Below are 16,717 nucleotides of genomic sequence, written 5' to 3' on the forward strand. Positions count from 1 at the left end.
AATACTGCATCACTAACCAACTTCACTATAATACTGCAGTACTTTTACTGTAATACTGCATACTACATCACTATAATACTGCAGTACTTTTTACTGTAATACTGCATACTACATCACTATAATACTGCAGTACTTTTACTGTAATACTGCATTACTACATCACTATAATACTGCAGTACTTTTACTGTAATACTGCATACTACATCACTATAATACTGGCAGTACTTTTACTGTAATACTGCATACTACATCACTATAATACTGCAGTACTTTTACTGTAATACTGCATACTACATCACTCATAATACTGCAGTACTTTTACTGTAATACTGCATACTACATCACTCATAATACTGCAGTACTTTTACTGTAATACTGCATACTACATCACTATAATACTGCAGTACTTTTACTTGTAATACTGCATACTACATCACTATAATACTGCAGTACTTTTACTGTAATACTGCTATACTACATCGCTCATAATACTGCAGTACTTCTTACTGTAATACTGCATACTACATCACTATAATACTGCAGTACTTTTAACTGTAATACTGCATACTACATCACTATAATACTGCAGTACTTTTACTGTAATACTGCATACTACATCACTATAATACTGCAGTACTTTTACTGTAATACTGCAATACTACATCACTATAATACTGCAGTACTTTTACTGTAATACTGCATACTACATCACTATAATACTGCAGTACTTTTACTGTAATACTGCATACTACATCACTATAATACTGCAGTACTTTTACTGTAATACTGCATACTACATCACTCATAATACTGCGTACTTTATGTAATACTGCATACATCACTCATAATACGCAGTACTTTACTGTAATACTGCATACTACATCACTCATAATACTGCAGTACTTTTACTGTAATACTGCATACTACATCACTATAATACTGCAGTACTTTTACTGTAATACTGCATACTACATCACTCATAATACTGCAGTACTTTTACTGTAATACTGCATACTACATCGCTCATAATACTGCAGTACTTTTACTGTAATACTGCATACTACATCACTATAATACTGCAGTACTTTTACTGTAATACTGCATACTACATCACTATAATACTGCAGTACTTTTACTGTAATACTGCATACTACATCACTCATAATACTGCAGTACTTTTACTGTAATACTGCATACTACATCACTCATAATACTGCAGTACTTTTACTGTAATACTGCATACTACATCACTATAATACTGCAGTACTTTTACTGTAATACTGCATACTACATCACTATAATACTGCAGTACTTTTACTGTAATACTGCATACTACATCACTATAATACTGCAGTACTTTACTGTAATACTGCATACTACATCACTATAATACTGCAGTACTTTTACTGTAATACTGCATACTACATCACTATAATACTGCAGTACTTTTACTGTAATACTGCATACTACATCACTCATAATACTGCAGTACTTTTACTGTAATACTGCATACTACATCACTATAATACTGCAGTACTTTACTGTAATACTGCATACTACATCACTATAATACTGCAGTACTTTACTGTAATACTGCATACTACATCACTATAATACTGCAGTACTTTTACTGTAATACTGCATACTACATCACTATAATACTGCAGTACTTTTACTGTAATACTGCATACTACATCACTCATAATACTGCAGTACTTTTACTGTAATACTGCATACTACATCACTATAATACTGCAGTACTTTACTGTAATACTGCATACTACATCACTATAATACTGCAGTACTTTACTGTAACCCATGATGTCCTGCAGGTGGCGCTGCGTCATAAATCAGAGATCGAGCATCACAGGAACAAACTGCGTCTGCGTGCTAAGAGGCGGGGTCAGTGTGACTTTCCCTCCATGGATGACATCATGGATGCGTTTGGAGACGGGCCGGTGCAGAGCGAGGTGGCCCAGCGCCTCTACAGCTCCGCCCACGACCACATGGACTGCATCCTGCAGGGCGACACCCACTCCCCCCCCACCCCCACCGACTCCAGGAGGAGGTCAGAACACCCGAGCGGCTCGGTCACACATCACATGACCTCAGAGCAGCTGCTGAATATGTGTGTGTGTTGTTCTTCCAGAGGGAGGCGCTCTCCTCGGGGCCGCCGGACTCAGCCCGGACCAGGAAGCCTTCCTGATACAGACCGAGACCGGCTGCTCACAGACCACAGCGCCACCTACAGGAAATACCCAGGACTCAACAACGTGGCCTACATGGTGAGAATAACAACCAACAGACTGAAACGTTCTTATTAGGAACTTTACTAAAGGAGCAGTTCATAGATTTAAAGTTTTAAACCAAAGTAACATGAAGTATGTTTTCCTTCCTGTTCATACTGACCATTAGAAGATCCCTTCATCATGTTTACTGTAATGATTCCTCCTGTTCATACTGACCATTAGAAGATCCCTTCATAATGTTTACTGTAATGATTCCTCCTGTTCATACTGACCATTAGAAGATCCCTTCATCATGTTTACTGTAATGATTCCTCCTGTTCATACTGACCATTAGAAGATCCCTTCATCATGTTTACTGTAATGATTCCTCCTGTTCATACTGACCATTAGAAGATCCCTTCATAATGTTTACTGTAATGATTCCTCCTGTTCATACTGACCATTAGAAGATCCCTTCATCATGTTTACTGTAATGATTCCTCCTGTTCATACTGACCATTAGAAGATCCCTTCATCATGTTTACTGTAATGATTCCTCCTGTTCATACTGACCATTATTAGATCAACCACAGCTTCTAACTCAGTGTCTATGTGAGGTGTTCCTGCTCTGGGAACCTCCTTCATTACCTTCCTGCAGGTCTTAAAAAGGATCAGTGAAGTATTTATGGATATTTTAGGGTCACATTTCTGCCCTAAAGCTGTGATAGAGGTCAGAGGTCAGAGGTCAGAGAGGTCAGGGTTCCTTTAAGTGAACATGAAGTTAAAAACCTGCAGGATTCAGCAGTGAAGCTCAGAGTGATATAAAAAATATAAATATATAAATGTATAAAAGTATAAATATATAAATATATAAATATATAAATATATAAAAGTATAAATATATAAATATATAAATATATAAAAGTATAAATATATAAATATATAAAAGTATAAATATATAAATATATAAATATATAAAAGTATAAATATATAAATATATAAAAGTATAAATATATAAATATATAAATATATAAAAGTATAAATATATAAATATATAAATATATAAAAGTATAAATATATAAATATATAAATATATAAAAGTATAAATATATAAAGTATAAATATATAAATATATAAATATATAAAAGTATAAATATATAAAAGTATAAATATATAAATATATAAAAGTATAAATATATAAATATATAAATATACAAAAGTATAAATATATAAATATATAAATATATAAAAGTATAAATATATAAATATATAAATATATAAAAGTATAAATATATAAATATATAAATATATAAAAGTATAAATATATAAATATATAAAAGTATAAATATATAAATATATAAATATATAATTATATAAATATATAAATATATAAAAGTATAAATATATAAATATATAATTATATAAATATATAAAAGTATAAATATATAAATATATAAATATATAATTATATAAATATATAAATATATAAAAGTATAAATATATAAATATATAATTATATAAATATATAAATATATAAAAGTATAAATATATAAATATATAATTATATAAATATATAAATATATAAATATATAAAAGTATAAATATATAAATATATAAAAGTATAAATATATAAATATATAAATATATAAAAGTATAAATATATAAAGTATAAATATATAAATATATAAAAGTATAAATATATAAAGTATAAATATATAAAAGTATAAATATATAAAAGTATAAATATATAAATATATAAATATATAAAAGTATAAATATATAAATATATAATTATATAAATATATAAATATATAAAAGTATAAATATATAAATATATAAATATATAATTATATAAATATATAAATATATAAAAGTATAAATATATAAATATATAAATATATGAATATATAATTATATTAATATATTAATATATAAATATATAAAAGTATAAATATATAAATATATAATTATATTAATATATAAATATATAAAAGTATAAATATATAAATATATAAATATATAATTATATAAATATATAAATATATAAAAGTATAAATATATAAATATATAATTATATAAATATATAAATATATAAAAGTATAAATATATAAATATATAAATATATAAAAGTATAAATATATAAATATATAAATATATAAAAGTATAAATATATAAAGTATAAATATATAAATATATAAAAGTATAAATATATAAAGTATAAATATATAAATATATAAAAGTATAAATATATAAATATATAATTATATTAATATATTAATATATAAATATATAAAAGTATCTTCAGGAGAAATGATGACAGAGAGGAAAACCTCTTCACTGTTCATATGGACCGCTGACTGGGATCTGGGTTTATTCTTCTGTCCCACAGTCGGACCCGGACCTGCCTCCAGACCACGGCAGCCCCTCCCCAACTGATGAGGTGTTTGACTCCGCCCCCGCCCCGCCCCCCTACATGCCCCCCCAGCCCTCCATTGAAGAGGCTCGGCAGCAGATGCACTCCCTCCTGGACGACGCCTTCGCCCTGGTGTCCCCGTCCTCGCAGGGCAGCGCCGGGCTGAGCGGGGTAAGCCCCGCCCTGCCTAGCCCCTCCCCCCAGGCCCGGCCCCGGGGCCGGCAGTGGGGCTCTTACCCAGCTGCCCCCTCTCACAGCCCCTTCTCTGCAGTGAGTGTGTTGCCCTGCAGCTGAGGCCTTTTTGCTTTGGCCATGTCTCCATGTTCACTTTTCATTTTGTCCTTCTCTTGTTCCCGTAGAGATACGCAGAGCTGGGCATGTCCCCCACCTCGGTGCAGGGTCTGCTGCAGAGGTCAGTACACACACCAGGTCCGGCAGGCCGATCCCAAACCCTGAACCGGGACTGATTCTCTGTGTGTTTTATCCAGGCAGGGCCTCGGCTCAGGAGGGTACGTTTCTACTGGAGACCAGCTGCAGGAGTCAGTCTACTCCAACAGGGGGCAGTACGAGGACCCCCCCTCTTCCTCCAGACCCCGGCCTGTAGGGGGCAGCACAGGTACAGTCGGGATAAACCTACATGTGACCCTAAGCCAAACCAGCAGCAGGCATCTGACTCCAGTTCATTAACTTTATTTAGAGTTCGTAGGTCACAGCAGCTGATTATTAAACACAGACTAACAGCACCACATTACTCCAGGTCTCTCCTGGTTTGGGTTCACCCTTAACTATCACCGTCTAATGGAGGCATGGATTCAAAGAGATCAGAAGGGTTAGGGTTAGTCTCTCAGAGGCTTTAAAGGTCCAAACGGGTCGCTGAGGTGATGTCGTGTAAATAATGAAAGAACTTCAGTCGACTGAATATGTGAAACATTGGTCCTGTTCCTGACCTTCAGGTGCGCAGCTCCACCACCTGACCCAGGTGGGTTTGTCAAGCCAGATCGGTGCGTACCCCGGAGTGGGTCGCAGCATGTCGGGTCCCACCGGCTCCAGCTGGAACCAGCAACACACAGACCAGGATCTGTCCAGACCAGGGGCCAGCAGAGAGAGTGTGAGTCCACTTCTATATTCCTCTTTACAGCTACATGTCCACCCTGAGTTATAGTTGACCCTAACCTGACCCAGCATGCGTTATAGTTGACCCTAACCTGACCCAGCATGGGTTATAGTTGACCCTAACCTGACCCAGCATGGGTTATAGTTGACCCTAACCTGACCCAGCATGGGTTATAGTTGACCCTAACCTGACCCAGCATGGTTATAGTTGACCCTAACCTGACCCAGCATGGGTTATAGTTGACCCTAACCTGACCCAGCCTGGGTTATAGTTGACCCTAACCTGACCCAGCATGGTTATAGTTGACCCTAACCTGACCCAGCATGGGTTATAGTTGACCCTAACCTGACCCAGCATGGGTTATAGTTGACCCTAAGCTGACCCAGCATGGGTTATAGTTGACCCTAACCTGACCCAGCCTGGGTTATAGTTGACCCTAACCTGACCCAGCCTGGGTTATAGTTGACCCTAACCTGACCCAGCATGGGTTATAGTTGACCCTAACCTGACCCAGCCTGGGTTATAGTTGACCCTAACCTGACCCAGCCTGGGTTATAGTTGACCCTAACCTGACCCAGCATGGGTTATAGTTGACCCTAACCTGACCCAGCATGGGTTATAGTTGACCCTAACCTGACCCAGCATGGGTTATAGTTGACCCTAACCTGACCCAGCATGGTTATAGTTGACCCTAACCTGACCCAGCATGGGTTATAGTTGACCCTAACCTGACCCAGCATGGGTTATAGTTGACCCTAAGCTGACCCAGCATGGGTTATAGTTGACCCTAACCTGACCCAGCCTGGGTTATAGTTGACCCTAACCTGACCCAGCCTGGGTTATAGTTGACCCTAACCTGACCCAGCATGGGTTATAGTTGACCCTAACCTGACCCAGCATGGGTTATAGTTGACCCTAAGCTGACCCAGCATGGGTTATAGTTGACCCTAACCTGACCCAGCCTGGGTTATAGTTGACCCTAACCTGACCCAGCATGGGTTATAGTTGACCCTAAGCTGACCCAGCATGGGTTATAGTTGACCCTAACCTGACCCAGCCTGGGTTATAGTTGACCCTAACCTGACCCAGCCTGGGTTATAGTTGACCCTAACCTGACCCAGCATGGGTTATAGTTGACCCTAACCTGACCCAGCCTGGGTTATAGTTGACCCTAACCTGACCCAGCCTGGGTTATAGTTGACCCTAACCTGACCCAGCATGGGTTATAGTTGACCCTAACCTGACCCAGCATGGGTTATAGTTGACCCTAACCTGACCCAGCATGGGTTATAGTTGACCCTAACCTGACCCAGCATGGTTATAGTTGACCCTAACCTGACCCAGCATGGGTTATAGTTGACCCTAACCTGACCCAGCATGGGTTATAGTTGACCCTAAGCTGACCCAGCATGGGTTATAGTTGACCCTAACCTGACCCAGCCTGGGTTATAGTTGACCCTAACCTGACCCAGCCTGGGTTATAGTTGACCCTAACCTGACCCAGCATGGGTTATAGTTGACCCTAACCTGACCCAGCATGGGTTATAGTTGACCCTAAGCTGACCCAGCATGGGTTATAGTTGACCCTAACCTGACCCAGCCTGGGTTATAGTTGACCCTAACCTGACCCAGCATGGGTTATAGTTGACCCTAAGCTGACCCAGCATGGGTTATAGTTGACCCTAACCTGACCCAGCATGGGTTATAGTTGACCCTAACCTGACCCAGCATGGGTTATAGTTGACCCTAAGCTGACCCAGCATGGTTATAGTTGACCCTAACCTGACCCAGCCTGGGTTATAGTTGACCCTAACCTGACCCAGCATGGGTTATAGTTGACCCTAAGCTGACCCAGCATGGGTTATAGTTGACCCTAACCTGACCCAGCATGGGTTATAGTTGACCCTAACCTGACCCAGCATGGGTTATAGTTGACCCTAACCTGACCCAGCATGGGTTATAGTTGACCCTAACCTGACCCAGCCTGGGTTATAGTTGACCCTAACCTGACCCAGCCTGGGTTATAGTTGACCCTAACCTGACCCAGCATGGGTTATAGTTGACCCTAACCTGACCCAGCATGGGTTATAGTTGACCCTAACCTGACCCCTGCTCTCTTCTGTCCACACAGGTGCTGTCGTTTCCTGAGTTCTCCTCATCCTCGGTGTTCCAGATGCCCAGCTCCTCGTTGCGGGACCCTTCGGCTCCACCGCTTCTCCTGACCTCACCGACTCCAGAGTATCCACCGGAGGACGCCTCACCCTCCGCTCACACCTCCGCCTCTCTTATCAAGGCTATCAGGGAGGAGCTGAGACGTCTGGCCCAGAAACAGGCAGCAGTGACCAGCTACCCTTAGACTGGTCTGACCCAGTTTGGATCAGGACTGGACTGAAACCCTAAATCTAACTGATCCACAGTCTGGACTTTCTTAAGGTGATCTTCATCAGTGCCACTAGACCCAAAATAACTCTGGACCACAATCCATTTCTGAAAAATGGACAAAGTTTCTTGACTGAAAGACTCCGGTACTTTACAGGGTCCCGTCTGTCCGTCTTTCATCTTTCAGCTCAGTGTTTCATTCAAGTGCTTCCTGGAGTCCATCATGGATCATCCTTACTGAACCTCTGGAGAGGACCATTCCTCCTGAACCTCTGGAGAGGACCATTCCTCCTGAACCTCTGGAGAGGACCATTCCTCCTGAACCTCTGGAGAGGACCATTCCTCCTGAACCTCTGGAGGACCATTCCTCCTGAACCTCTGGAGAGGACCATTCCTCCTGAACCTCTGGAGAGGACCATTCCTCCTGAACCTCTGGAGAGGACCATTCCTCCTGAACCTCTGGAGAGGACCATTCCTCCTGGACCTCTGGAGTGGACCATTCCTCCTGGACCTCTGGAGAGGACCATTCCTCCTGAACCTCTGGAGAGGACCATTCCTCCTGAACCTCTGGAGAGGACCATTCCTCCTGAACCTCTGGAGGACCATTCCTCCTGAACCTCTGGAGAGGACCATTCCTCCTGAACCTCTGGAGAGGACCATTCCTCCTGGACCTCTGGAGTGGACCATTCCTCCTGGACCTCTGGAGAGGACCATTCCTCCTGGACCTCTGGAGAGGACCATTCCTCCTGAACCTCTGGAGAGGACCATTCCTCCTGGACCTCTGGAGTGGATTGTCCCTCTTAGAGATCTTGGCTGAAATGATTTACTATACAGAACACTAAATCTACCCTCTGCCATTTTATTTATAGTGTCCAAATGCTGAGTGTGGAAATATCTCCACTATCTAGAACCTTAAAATGTCCACAAAGAATGAAAAAAGTTGTGTCCATAACAATCCCACAATGCAACGCTCCACATTTTATAGATGTGAAAACAACCGTTGGGCAAAGTGATGATCTGCTCTCCACTCAGTAAATTATGGGTTAGGGTCATTTAAATAGGGATTAATGAATGAGTGAATAATGGACTCAGTTTCGGATCGTCCCTCCTGACCTTCTGTGGTGCTAACCGTCAGCCTCATACAGTTTCTCTCATTGCCTTCCACCCCCCCCCCCCCCCCAGCCCCGGGGATCAGGTCTCCATTCATAACCCATATCAGTGAGGCCTTTGCACTGTCGACAGCTGGAGGAGGCAGTTCCTACATCATGGGGACGCAAACAGGAAGAATGATATAGATATAGATATATATAGCTATAAAATATAAATATAAATATATGTAACGCGATAGAATCCCAATGAGCACAATATTAATGTCAGAGTTATTATCGGAGTATTGAGATGTTACTTTTTTTATTGCTTATATATGAAAGTATCTTAAAATGCTTTATTTTGATCAAAAAAAGACCAAACTACTGTTCTATGGTTGTTCCCTCTTGTGTTAGAGCTGGCTGTAGATGTAGAGCCGGCGTTGATGTTGCTTAGCGTAGCTGCTCGTGTGTTCTGTATCGGTGGAAAAGAATTAACGCTGACGCATCGCTTTAATATCAAGTTATTTTCTCCATGTGGAGCAAGTTCATCGCTGATTCGTTGCTATCCATCAATCTGTGGGCAGACAGGTGGGTTCAATGTTTGTTTGTGAGGGTGGGAGAGTTGGGACACCAGCCATTCATACCAGTTTAAAACTGTTTACAGGACAGATCCACAGGCCTGATCCATGGGCCTGATCCATGGGCCTCACCATCGGAACCATCGGAACCAGACAGCCACAGGCCCGCTGCTCTAACAATTCCACTGTCTGAATGTTGAATGTTTACCTTAAAGAAAGAAATCCAGTTAGGGGAGCTGCCAGGGCCAGGGTCAGGGTCAGGGTCAGGGTCAGGGTCAGGGTCAGGCATTTATGGTTTCTATACTACTTGGTACTGATTGATACCCAGCTGTAATTATGACCCTATTTGTTTGTTAATGGTTATAAACAGTAAAGTTTCTTATAATTTGATCAAAAACTAAACTTTATCTTTCTAGTTAAGCAGATTTTAGGCCCGAGTGTAATTAATATACGTGCAATATCAGAGTTCATTATTATAATAGGAGTTTTCTGTTCTTTATATAATCATTAAATCATTATACTATTAAATATGTTGAGAGTGAAGTCCAGGCGGACTCTGTGGAAGCAGACAGGCCTTAAGGCTAAGTTATGCTTCTGCGCCGTAGCGACGCCGTCGTTGACCTTTCATAGTTCTGCGTCGAGGGAACGCGTTGCTCTGCAATTCACCGCCATGCCGCTAGGGGGTGTGTGTGGTTTCAGAGGAGTCATTTCCGTATCCTTGTTTATCTTCCGGTCACAGTAGCATGTAGCATTGTGCTATGTGCGCTAATAACAGAAAACACATACCTGTTTGAGCGGACCAATCACAGCCCTTGCGGTCGGCGTTGCCGTGACGCGTAGTTAGGATTTTTTGGAGGTGCACGTCAGGCTACGCCGTCGTTCCGACACAGAAGCATAAATTAGACATTAGTGTTCATGTGCTGGTTGTACAGGCTGGTGCCCTCCTCTCTGCCCCCCCCCCTCTCTGCCCCCCTCTCTGCCCCCCCTGCCCCCCCCCTCTGTGAGTGGCTGTTTGTTTCTGCTCTTCTTCAGCATGTTCCACTAAGTTTGAGGTTTTTAGCTCTACGTGATGTTAATGTTAGCATGCTGCTAAAAGATGTTAAAAACAAAGTTTAAAAAAGTTCCCACATCAAATTAAGAATGAGCAAAGGATGATTAATGTCACAGTGCCATAAATCCACCATCATCCAACACAGTAGAAAAAAAACTTCATAAAGTTTTCTTTGTTTTTCTTGGAAGGGATTTCTTGTTTGGATGTAAATGAAGATGGTTCCAGTCGGTCTGGTGTTTAATACAAAACATTATATAGAAAATATTTTATCTGTGATTGTTGCTGAATGGACTCAAAGTTCTGCCGCCAACATCCTCTGGACCAGAAGTCTTTACCGGCTGAGACGTTCTGATTGGACCTAGCACCTGTCAGTCACAGGGCGGCGCCTGCAGGATCACATGGTGCTAATTCAGAGTCGCTTCACACACAGAGACAGAAGCTGCTGCAGCTTCACAAACTGCTCCTGAATGTTTCCTTCAATGTTTTCTAGAGTTTCAGATTCTGTGTTTTCTAGATCTGTGATCGTTGAGATTCTAGCAGCTGTGGATCTTTATTCCTGACAGACCAGCTGACTCCAACATGCTCAGAGCCCAAAGTACCTAAGCCTAACCCTCCAACATGCTCAGAGCCCATAGTACCTAACCCTCCAACAAGCTCAGAGCCCATAGTACCTAACCCTAACCCTCCAACATGCTCAGAGCCCATAGTACCTAACCCTAACCCTCCAACATGCTCAGAGCCCATAGTACCTAACCCTCCAACATGCTCAGAGCCCATAGTACCTAACCCTCCAACATGCTCAGAGCCCATAGTACCTAACCCTCCAACATGCTCAGAGCCCATAGTACCTAACCCTCCAACAAGCTCAGAGCCCATAGTACCTAACCCTCCAACAAGCTCAGAGCCCATAGTACCTAACCCTCCAACATGCTCAGAGCCCATAGTACCTAACCCTCCAACAAGCTCAGAGCCCATAGTACCTAACCCTCCAACAAGCTCAGAGCCCATAGTACCTAACCCTCCAACATGCTCAGAGCCCATAGTACCTAACCCTCCAACATGCTCAGAGCCCATAGTACCTAACCCTCCAACATGCTCAGAGCCCAAAGTACCTAAGCCTAACCCTCCAACATGCTCAGAGCCCATAGTACCTAACCCTCCAACAAGCTCAGAGCCCATAGTACCTAACCCTCCAACAAGCTCAGAGCCCATAGTACCTAACCCTCCAACAAGCTCAGAGCCCATAGTACCTAACCCTCCAACATGCTCAGAGCCCATAGTACCTAACCCTCCAACATGCTCAGAGCCCATAGTACCTAACCCTCCAACATGCTCAGAGCCCATAGTACCTAACCCTCCAACATGCTCAGAGCCCATAGTACCTAACCCTAACCCTCCAACATGCTCAGAGCCCATAGTACCTAACCCTCCAACATGCTCAGAGCCCATAGTACCTAACCCTCCAACATGCTCAGAGCCCAAAGTACCTAACCCTCCAACATGCTCAGAGCCCATAGTACCTAACCCTAACCCTCCAACATGCTCAGAGCCCATAGTACCTAACCCTCCAACATGCTCAGAGCCCATAGTACCTAACCCTCCAACATGCTCAGAGCCCATAGTACCTAACCCTCCAACAAGCTCAGAGCCCATAGTACCTAACCCTAACCCTCCAACATGCTCAGAGCCCATAGTACCTAACCCTAACCCTCCAACAAGCTCAGAGCCCATAGTACCTAACCCTCCAACAAGCTCAGAGCCCATAGTACCTAACCCTAACCCTCCAACAAGCTCAGAGCCCATAGTACCTAACCCTCCAACAAGCTCAGAGCCCATAGTACCTAACCCTAACCCTCCAACAAGCTCAGAGCCCATAGTACCTAACCCTCCAACATGCTCAGAGCCCATAGTACCTAACCCTAACCCTCCAACATGCTCAGAGCCCATAGTACCTAACCCTCCAACATGCTCAGAGCCCATAGTACCTAACCCTCCAACAAGCTCAGAGCCCATAGTACCTAACCCTCCAACATGCTCAGAGCCCATAGTACCTAACCCTCCAACAAGCTCAGAGCCCATAGTACCTAACCCTCCAACATGCTCAGAGCCCAAAGTACCTAACCCTCCAACATGCTCAGAGCCCATAGTACCTAACCCTCCAACATGCTCAGAGCCCATAGTACCTAACCCTCCAACATGCTCAGAGCCCATAGTACCTAACCCTCCAACATGCTCAGAGCCCATAGTACCTAACCCTCCAACATGCTCAGAGCCCAAAGTACCTAACCCTCCAACATGCTCAGAGCCCATAGTACCTAACCCTAACCCTCCAACAAGCTCAGAGCCCATAGTACCTAACCCTCCAACATGCTCAGAGCCCATAGTACCTAACCCTAACCCTCCAACAAGCTCAGAGCCCATAGTACCTAACCCTCCAACAAGCTCAGAGCCCATAGTACCTAACCCTAACCCTCCAACAAGCTCAGAGCCCATAGTACCTAACCCTCCAACAAGCTCAGAGCCCATAGTACCTAACCCTCCAACATGCTCAGAGCCCATAGTACCTAACCCTCCAACAAGCTCAGAGCCCATAGTACCTAACCCTCCAACATGCTCAGAGCCCATAGTACCTAACCCTCCAACAAGCTCAGAGCCCATAGTACCTAACCCTAACCCTCCAACAAGCTCAGAGCCCATAGTACCTAACCCTAACCCTCCAACAAGCTCAGAGCCCATAGTACCTAACCCTAACCCTCCAACAAGCTCAGAGCCCATAGTACCTAACCCTCCAACATGCTCAGAGCCCATAGTACCTAACCCTCCAACAAGCTCAGAGCCCATAGTACCTAACCCTCCAACAAGCTCAGAGCCCATAGTACCTAACCCTCCAACATGCTCAGAGCCCATAGTACCTAACCCTCCAACATGCTCAGAGCCCATAGTACCTAACCCTCCAACATGCTCAGAGCCCATAGTACCTAACCCTAACCCTCCAACAAGCTCAGAGCCCATAGTACCTAACCCTAACCCTCCAACATGCTCAGAGCCCATAGTACCTAACCCTCCAACAAGCTCAGAGCCCATAGTACCTAACCCTCCAACATGCTCAGAGCCCATAGTACCTAACCCTCCAACATGCTCAGAGCCCATAGTACCTAACCCTCCAACAAGCTCAGAGCCCATAGTACCTAACCCTCCAACATGCTCAGAGCCCATAGTACCTAACCCTAACCCTCCAACATGCTCAGAGCCCATAGTACCTAACCCTAACCCTCCAACATGCTCAGAGCCCATAGTACCTAACCCTCCAACATGCTCAGAGCCCATAGTACCTAACCCTAACCCTCCAACATGCTCAGAGCCCATAGTACCTAACCCTCCAACATGCTCAGAGCCCATAGTACCTAACCCTCCAACATGCTCAGAGCCCATAGTACCTAACCCTAACCCTCCAACATGCTCAGAGCCCATAGTACCTAACCCTCCAACATGCTCAGAGCCCATAGTACCTAACCCTCCAACATGCTCAGAGCCCATAGTACCTAACCCTCCAACATGCTCAGAGCCCATAGTACCTAACCCTCCAACATGCTCAGAGCCCATAGTACCTAACCCTCCAACATGCTCAGAGCCCATAGTACCTAACCCTAACCCTCCAACATGCTCAGAGCCCATAGTACCTAACCCTCCAACAAGCTCAGAGCCCATAGTACCTAACCCTAACCCTCCAACATGCTCAGAGCCCATAGTACCTAACCCTCCAACATGCTCAGAGCCCATAGTACCTAACCCTAACCCTCCAACAAGCTCAGAGCCCATAGTACCTAACCCTCCAACATGCTCAGAGCCCATAGTACCTAACCCTCCAACAAGCTCAGAGCCCATAGTACCTAACCCTAACCCTCCAACAAGCTCAGAGCCCATAGTACCTAACCCTCCAACAAGCTCAGAGCCCATAGTACCTAACCCTCCAACATGCTCAGAGCCCATAGTACCTAACCCTCCAACAAGCTCAGAGCCCATAGTACCTAACCCTAACCCTCCAACATGCTCAGAGCCCATAGTACCTAACCCTCCAACATGCTCAGAGCCCATAGTACCTAACCCTCCAACATGCTCAGAGCCCATAGTACCTAACCCTAACCCTCCAACATGCTCAGAGCCCATAGTACCTAACCCTCCAACATGCTCAGAGCCCATAGTACCTAACCCTCCAACATGCTCAGAGCCCAAAGTACCTAACCCTCCAACATGCTCAGAGCCCATAGTACCTAACCCTCCAACAAGCTCAGAGCCCATAGTACCTAACCCTCCAACATGCTCAGAGCCCATAGTACCTAACCCTCCAACAAGCTCAGAGCCCATAGTACCTAACCCTCCAACATGCTCAGAGCCCATAGTACCTAACCCTAACCCTCCAACATGCTCAGAGCCCATAGTACCTAACCCTCCAACATGCTCAGAGCCCATAGTACCTAACCCTAACCCTCCAACAAGCTCAGAGCCCATAGTACCTAACCTTAACCCTCCAACATGCTCAGAGCCCATAGTACCTAACCCTCCAACATGCTCAGAGCCCATAGTACCTAACCCTAACCCTCCAACATGCTCAGAGCCCATAGTACCTAACCCTCCAACATGCTCAGAGCCCATAGTACCTAACCCTCCAACATCCTCAGAGCCCCAAAAACATAGTTCAAGATTTTATTACCACAAAGTTTGAACCTGATTAATCTTAATTAAACAAACTAAAAGAAAATATTAACATTTACCGTCTGTGCTCAGACTATTGGAAACTAAATATTAACAGGAGATGATAACGTGGTATCAGTAACGGTGTGAATGAGACACAGGTACTAATGAACTGATCCTGGTTCATGGTTCAGGGCTGCAGGGTTTAACATGTGATCTAAGCTAGCAGCTAACAGCTAGCAGCTAACAGCTAGCAGCTAGCAGCTAACAGCTAGCAGCTAACAGCTAACAGCTAGCAGCTAGCAGCTAACAGCTAGCTCTGGTGTTTGGTTCTAACCTGAAATCGGAAGTTAAAACTGATCAAATGTTTTCAGACCTTTACTGACAGTCAGTAGTTTGTCAGGAATGAACTTCCATAAAGCTGCGAGTCAAACCACATTCCTGTTTCCGTCTCGGCTCGGCTCCGACACGCAGCTCCACTGAGACCCGGACCAGGTGAGCTGAGACCCAGACCAGGGGAGGAGCCACCAGGTAACTCAGTGAAGCTGCTGCAGGAAACAGAGCCTGAAGGAAAAGTTAGTTTAATGTGAAAGCACCTGAGATCAGTGCCAGCAGGTCCGACCTGTTCAACCGTCCAGGTGTCACCTGACCGGACCGGTTCTACAGCAGCCGTCCAGGTGTCACATGACCGGACCGGTTCTACAGCAGCCGTCCAGGTGTCACCTGACCGGACCGGTTCTACAGCAGCCGTCCAGGTGTCACCTGACCGGACCGGTTCTTCCCAAACTGTTTGAGTCTAAAGATTGTTAACAAACATTAAAGTGTTCAGATTCAACCTGGATCTTTATTATTTAACTCAACACACTGAACAATATACCAAATAACATGAATGTAAAGCCTCCTCATATTAATAATATATAAATAAAACATGTTATTATTGTTATTAGAAGAACTTGAGAGATTTTAATGAGCTGAACTTACATCACTTTATTATTATATTTATTTTTAAACATTTTTTTGACTGAAACAATTAAATATTTGGAACTTCTTTTAAATTTTGTATTGAAAATAAAATAAAATATAAATACACAGAAAATTTATAAAAATATTCCAAAACATTCGATTTTCACTAAAAGGAAAAATAAATAATAAACAAACTTAAAGAAAAAGCCAA

General features: G+C 43.2%; 1 protein-coding gene across 1 annotated transcript in view; it reads left to right on the forward strand.

Annotated features, from left to right (window-relative positions):
• LOC134004368 (UPF0606 protein KIAA1549-like) overlaps positions 1–8,111 on the forward strand; it is a 22,916-nt gene extending 14,805 nt beyond the window's left edge. Inside the window, 7 exon segments of the mRNA XM_062443599.1 lie at positions 1,833–2,068; positions 2,150–2,285; positions 4,618–4,911; positions 5,001–5,053; positions 5,130–5,257; positions 5,595–5,749; positions 7,887–8,111. Coding sequence (XP_062299583.1) covers positions 1,833–2,068; positions 2,150–2,285; positions 4,618–4,911; positions 5,001–5,053; positions 5,130–5,257; positions 5,595–5,749; positions 7,887–8,111 — 1,227 coding nt within the window.
• The last annotated feature ends 8,606 nt before the right edge of the window (positions 8,112–16,717 follow it).

This window comes from Scomber scombrus, chromosome 22 (assembly GCF_963691925.1).
Source record: "Scomber scombrus chromosome 22, fScoSco1.1, whole genome shotgun sequence".
Classification (NCBI taxonomy): Eukaryota; Metazoa; Chordata; class Actinopteri; order Scombriformes; family Scombridae; genus Scomber; species Scomber scombrus.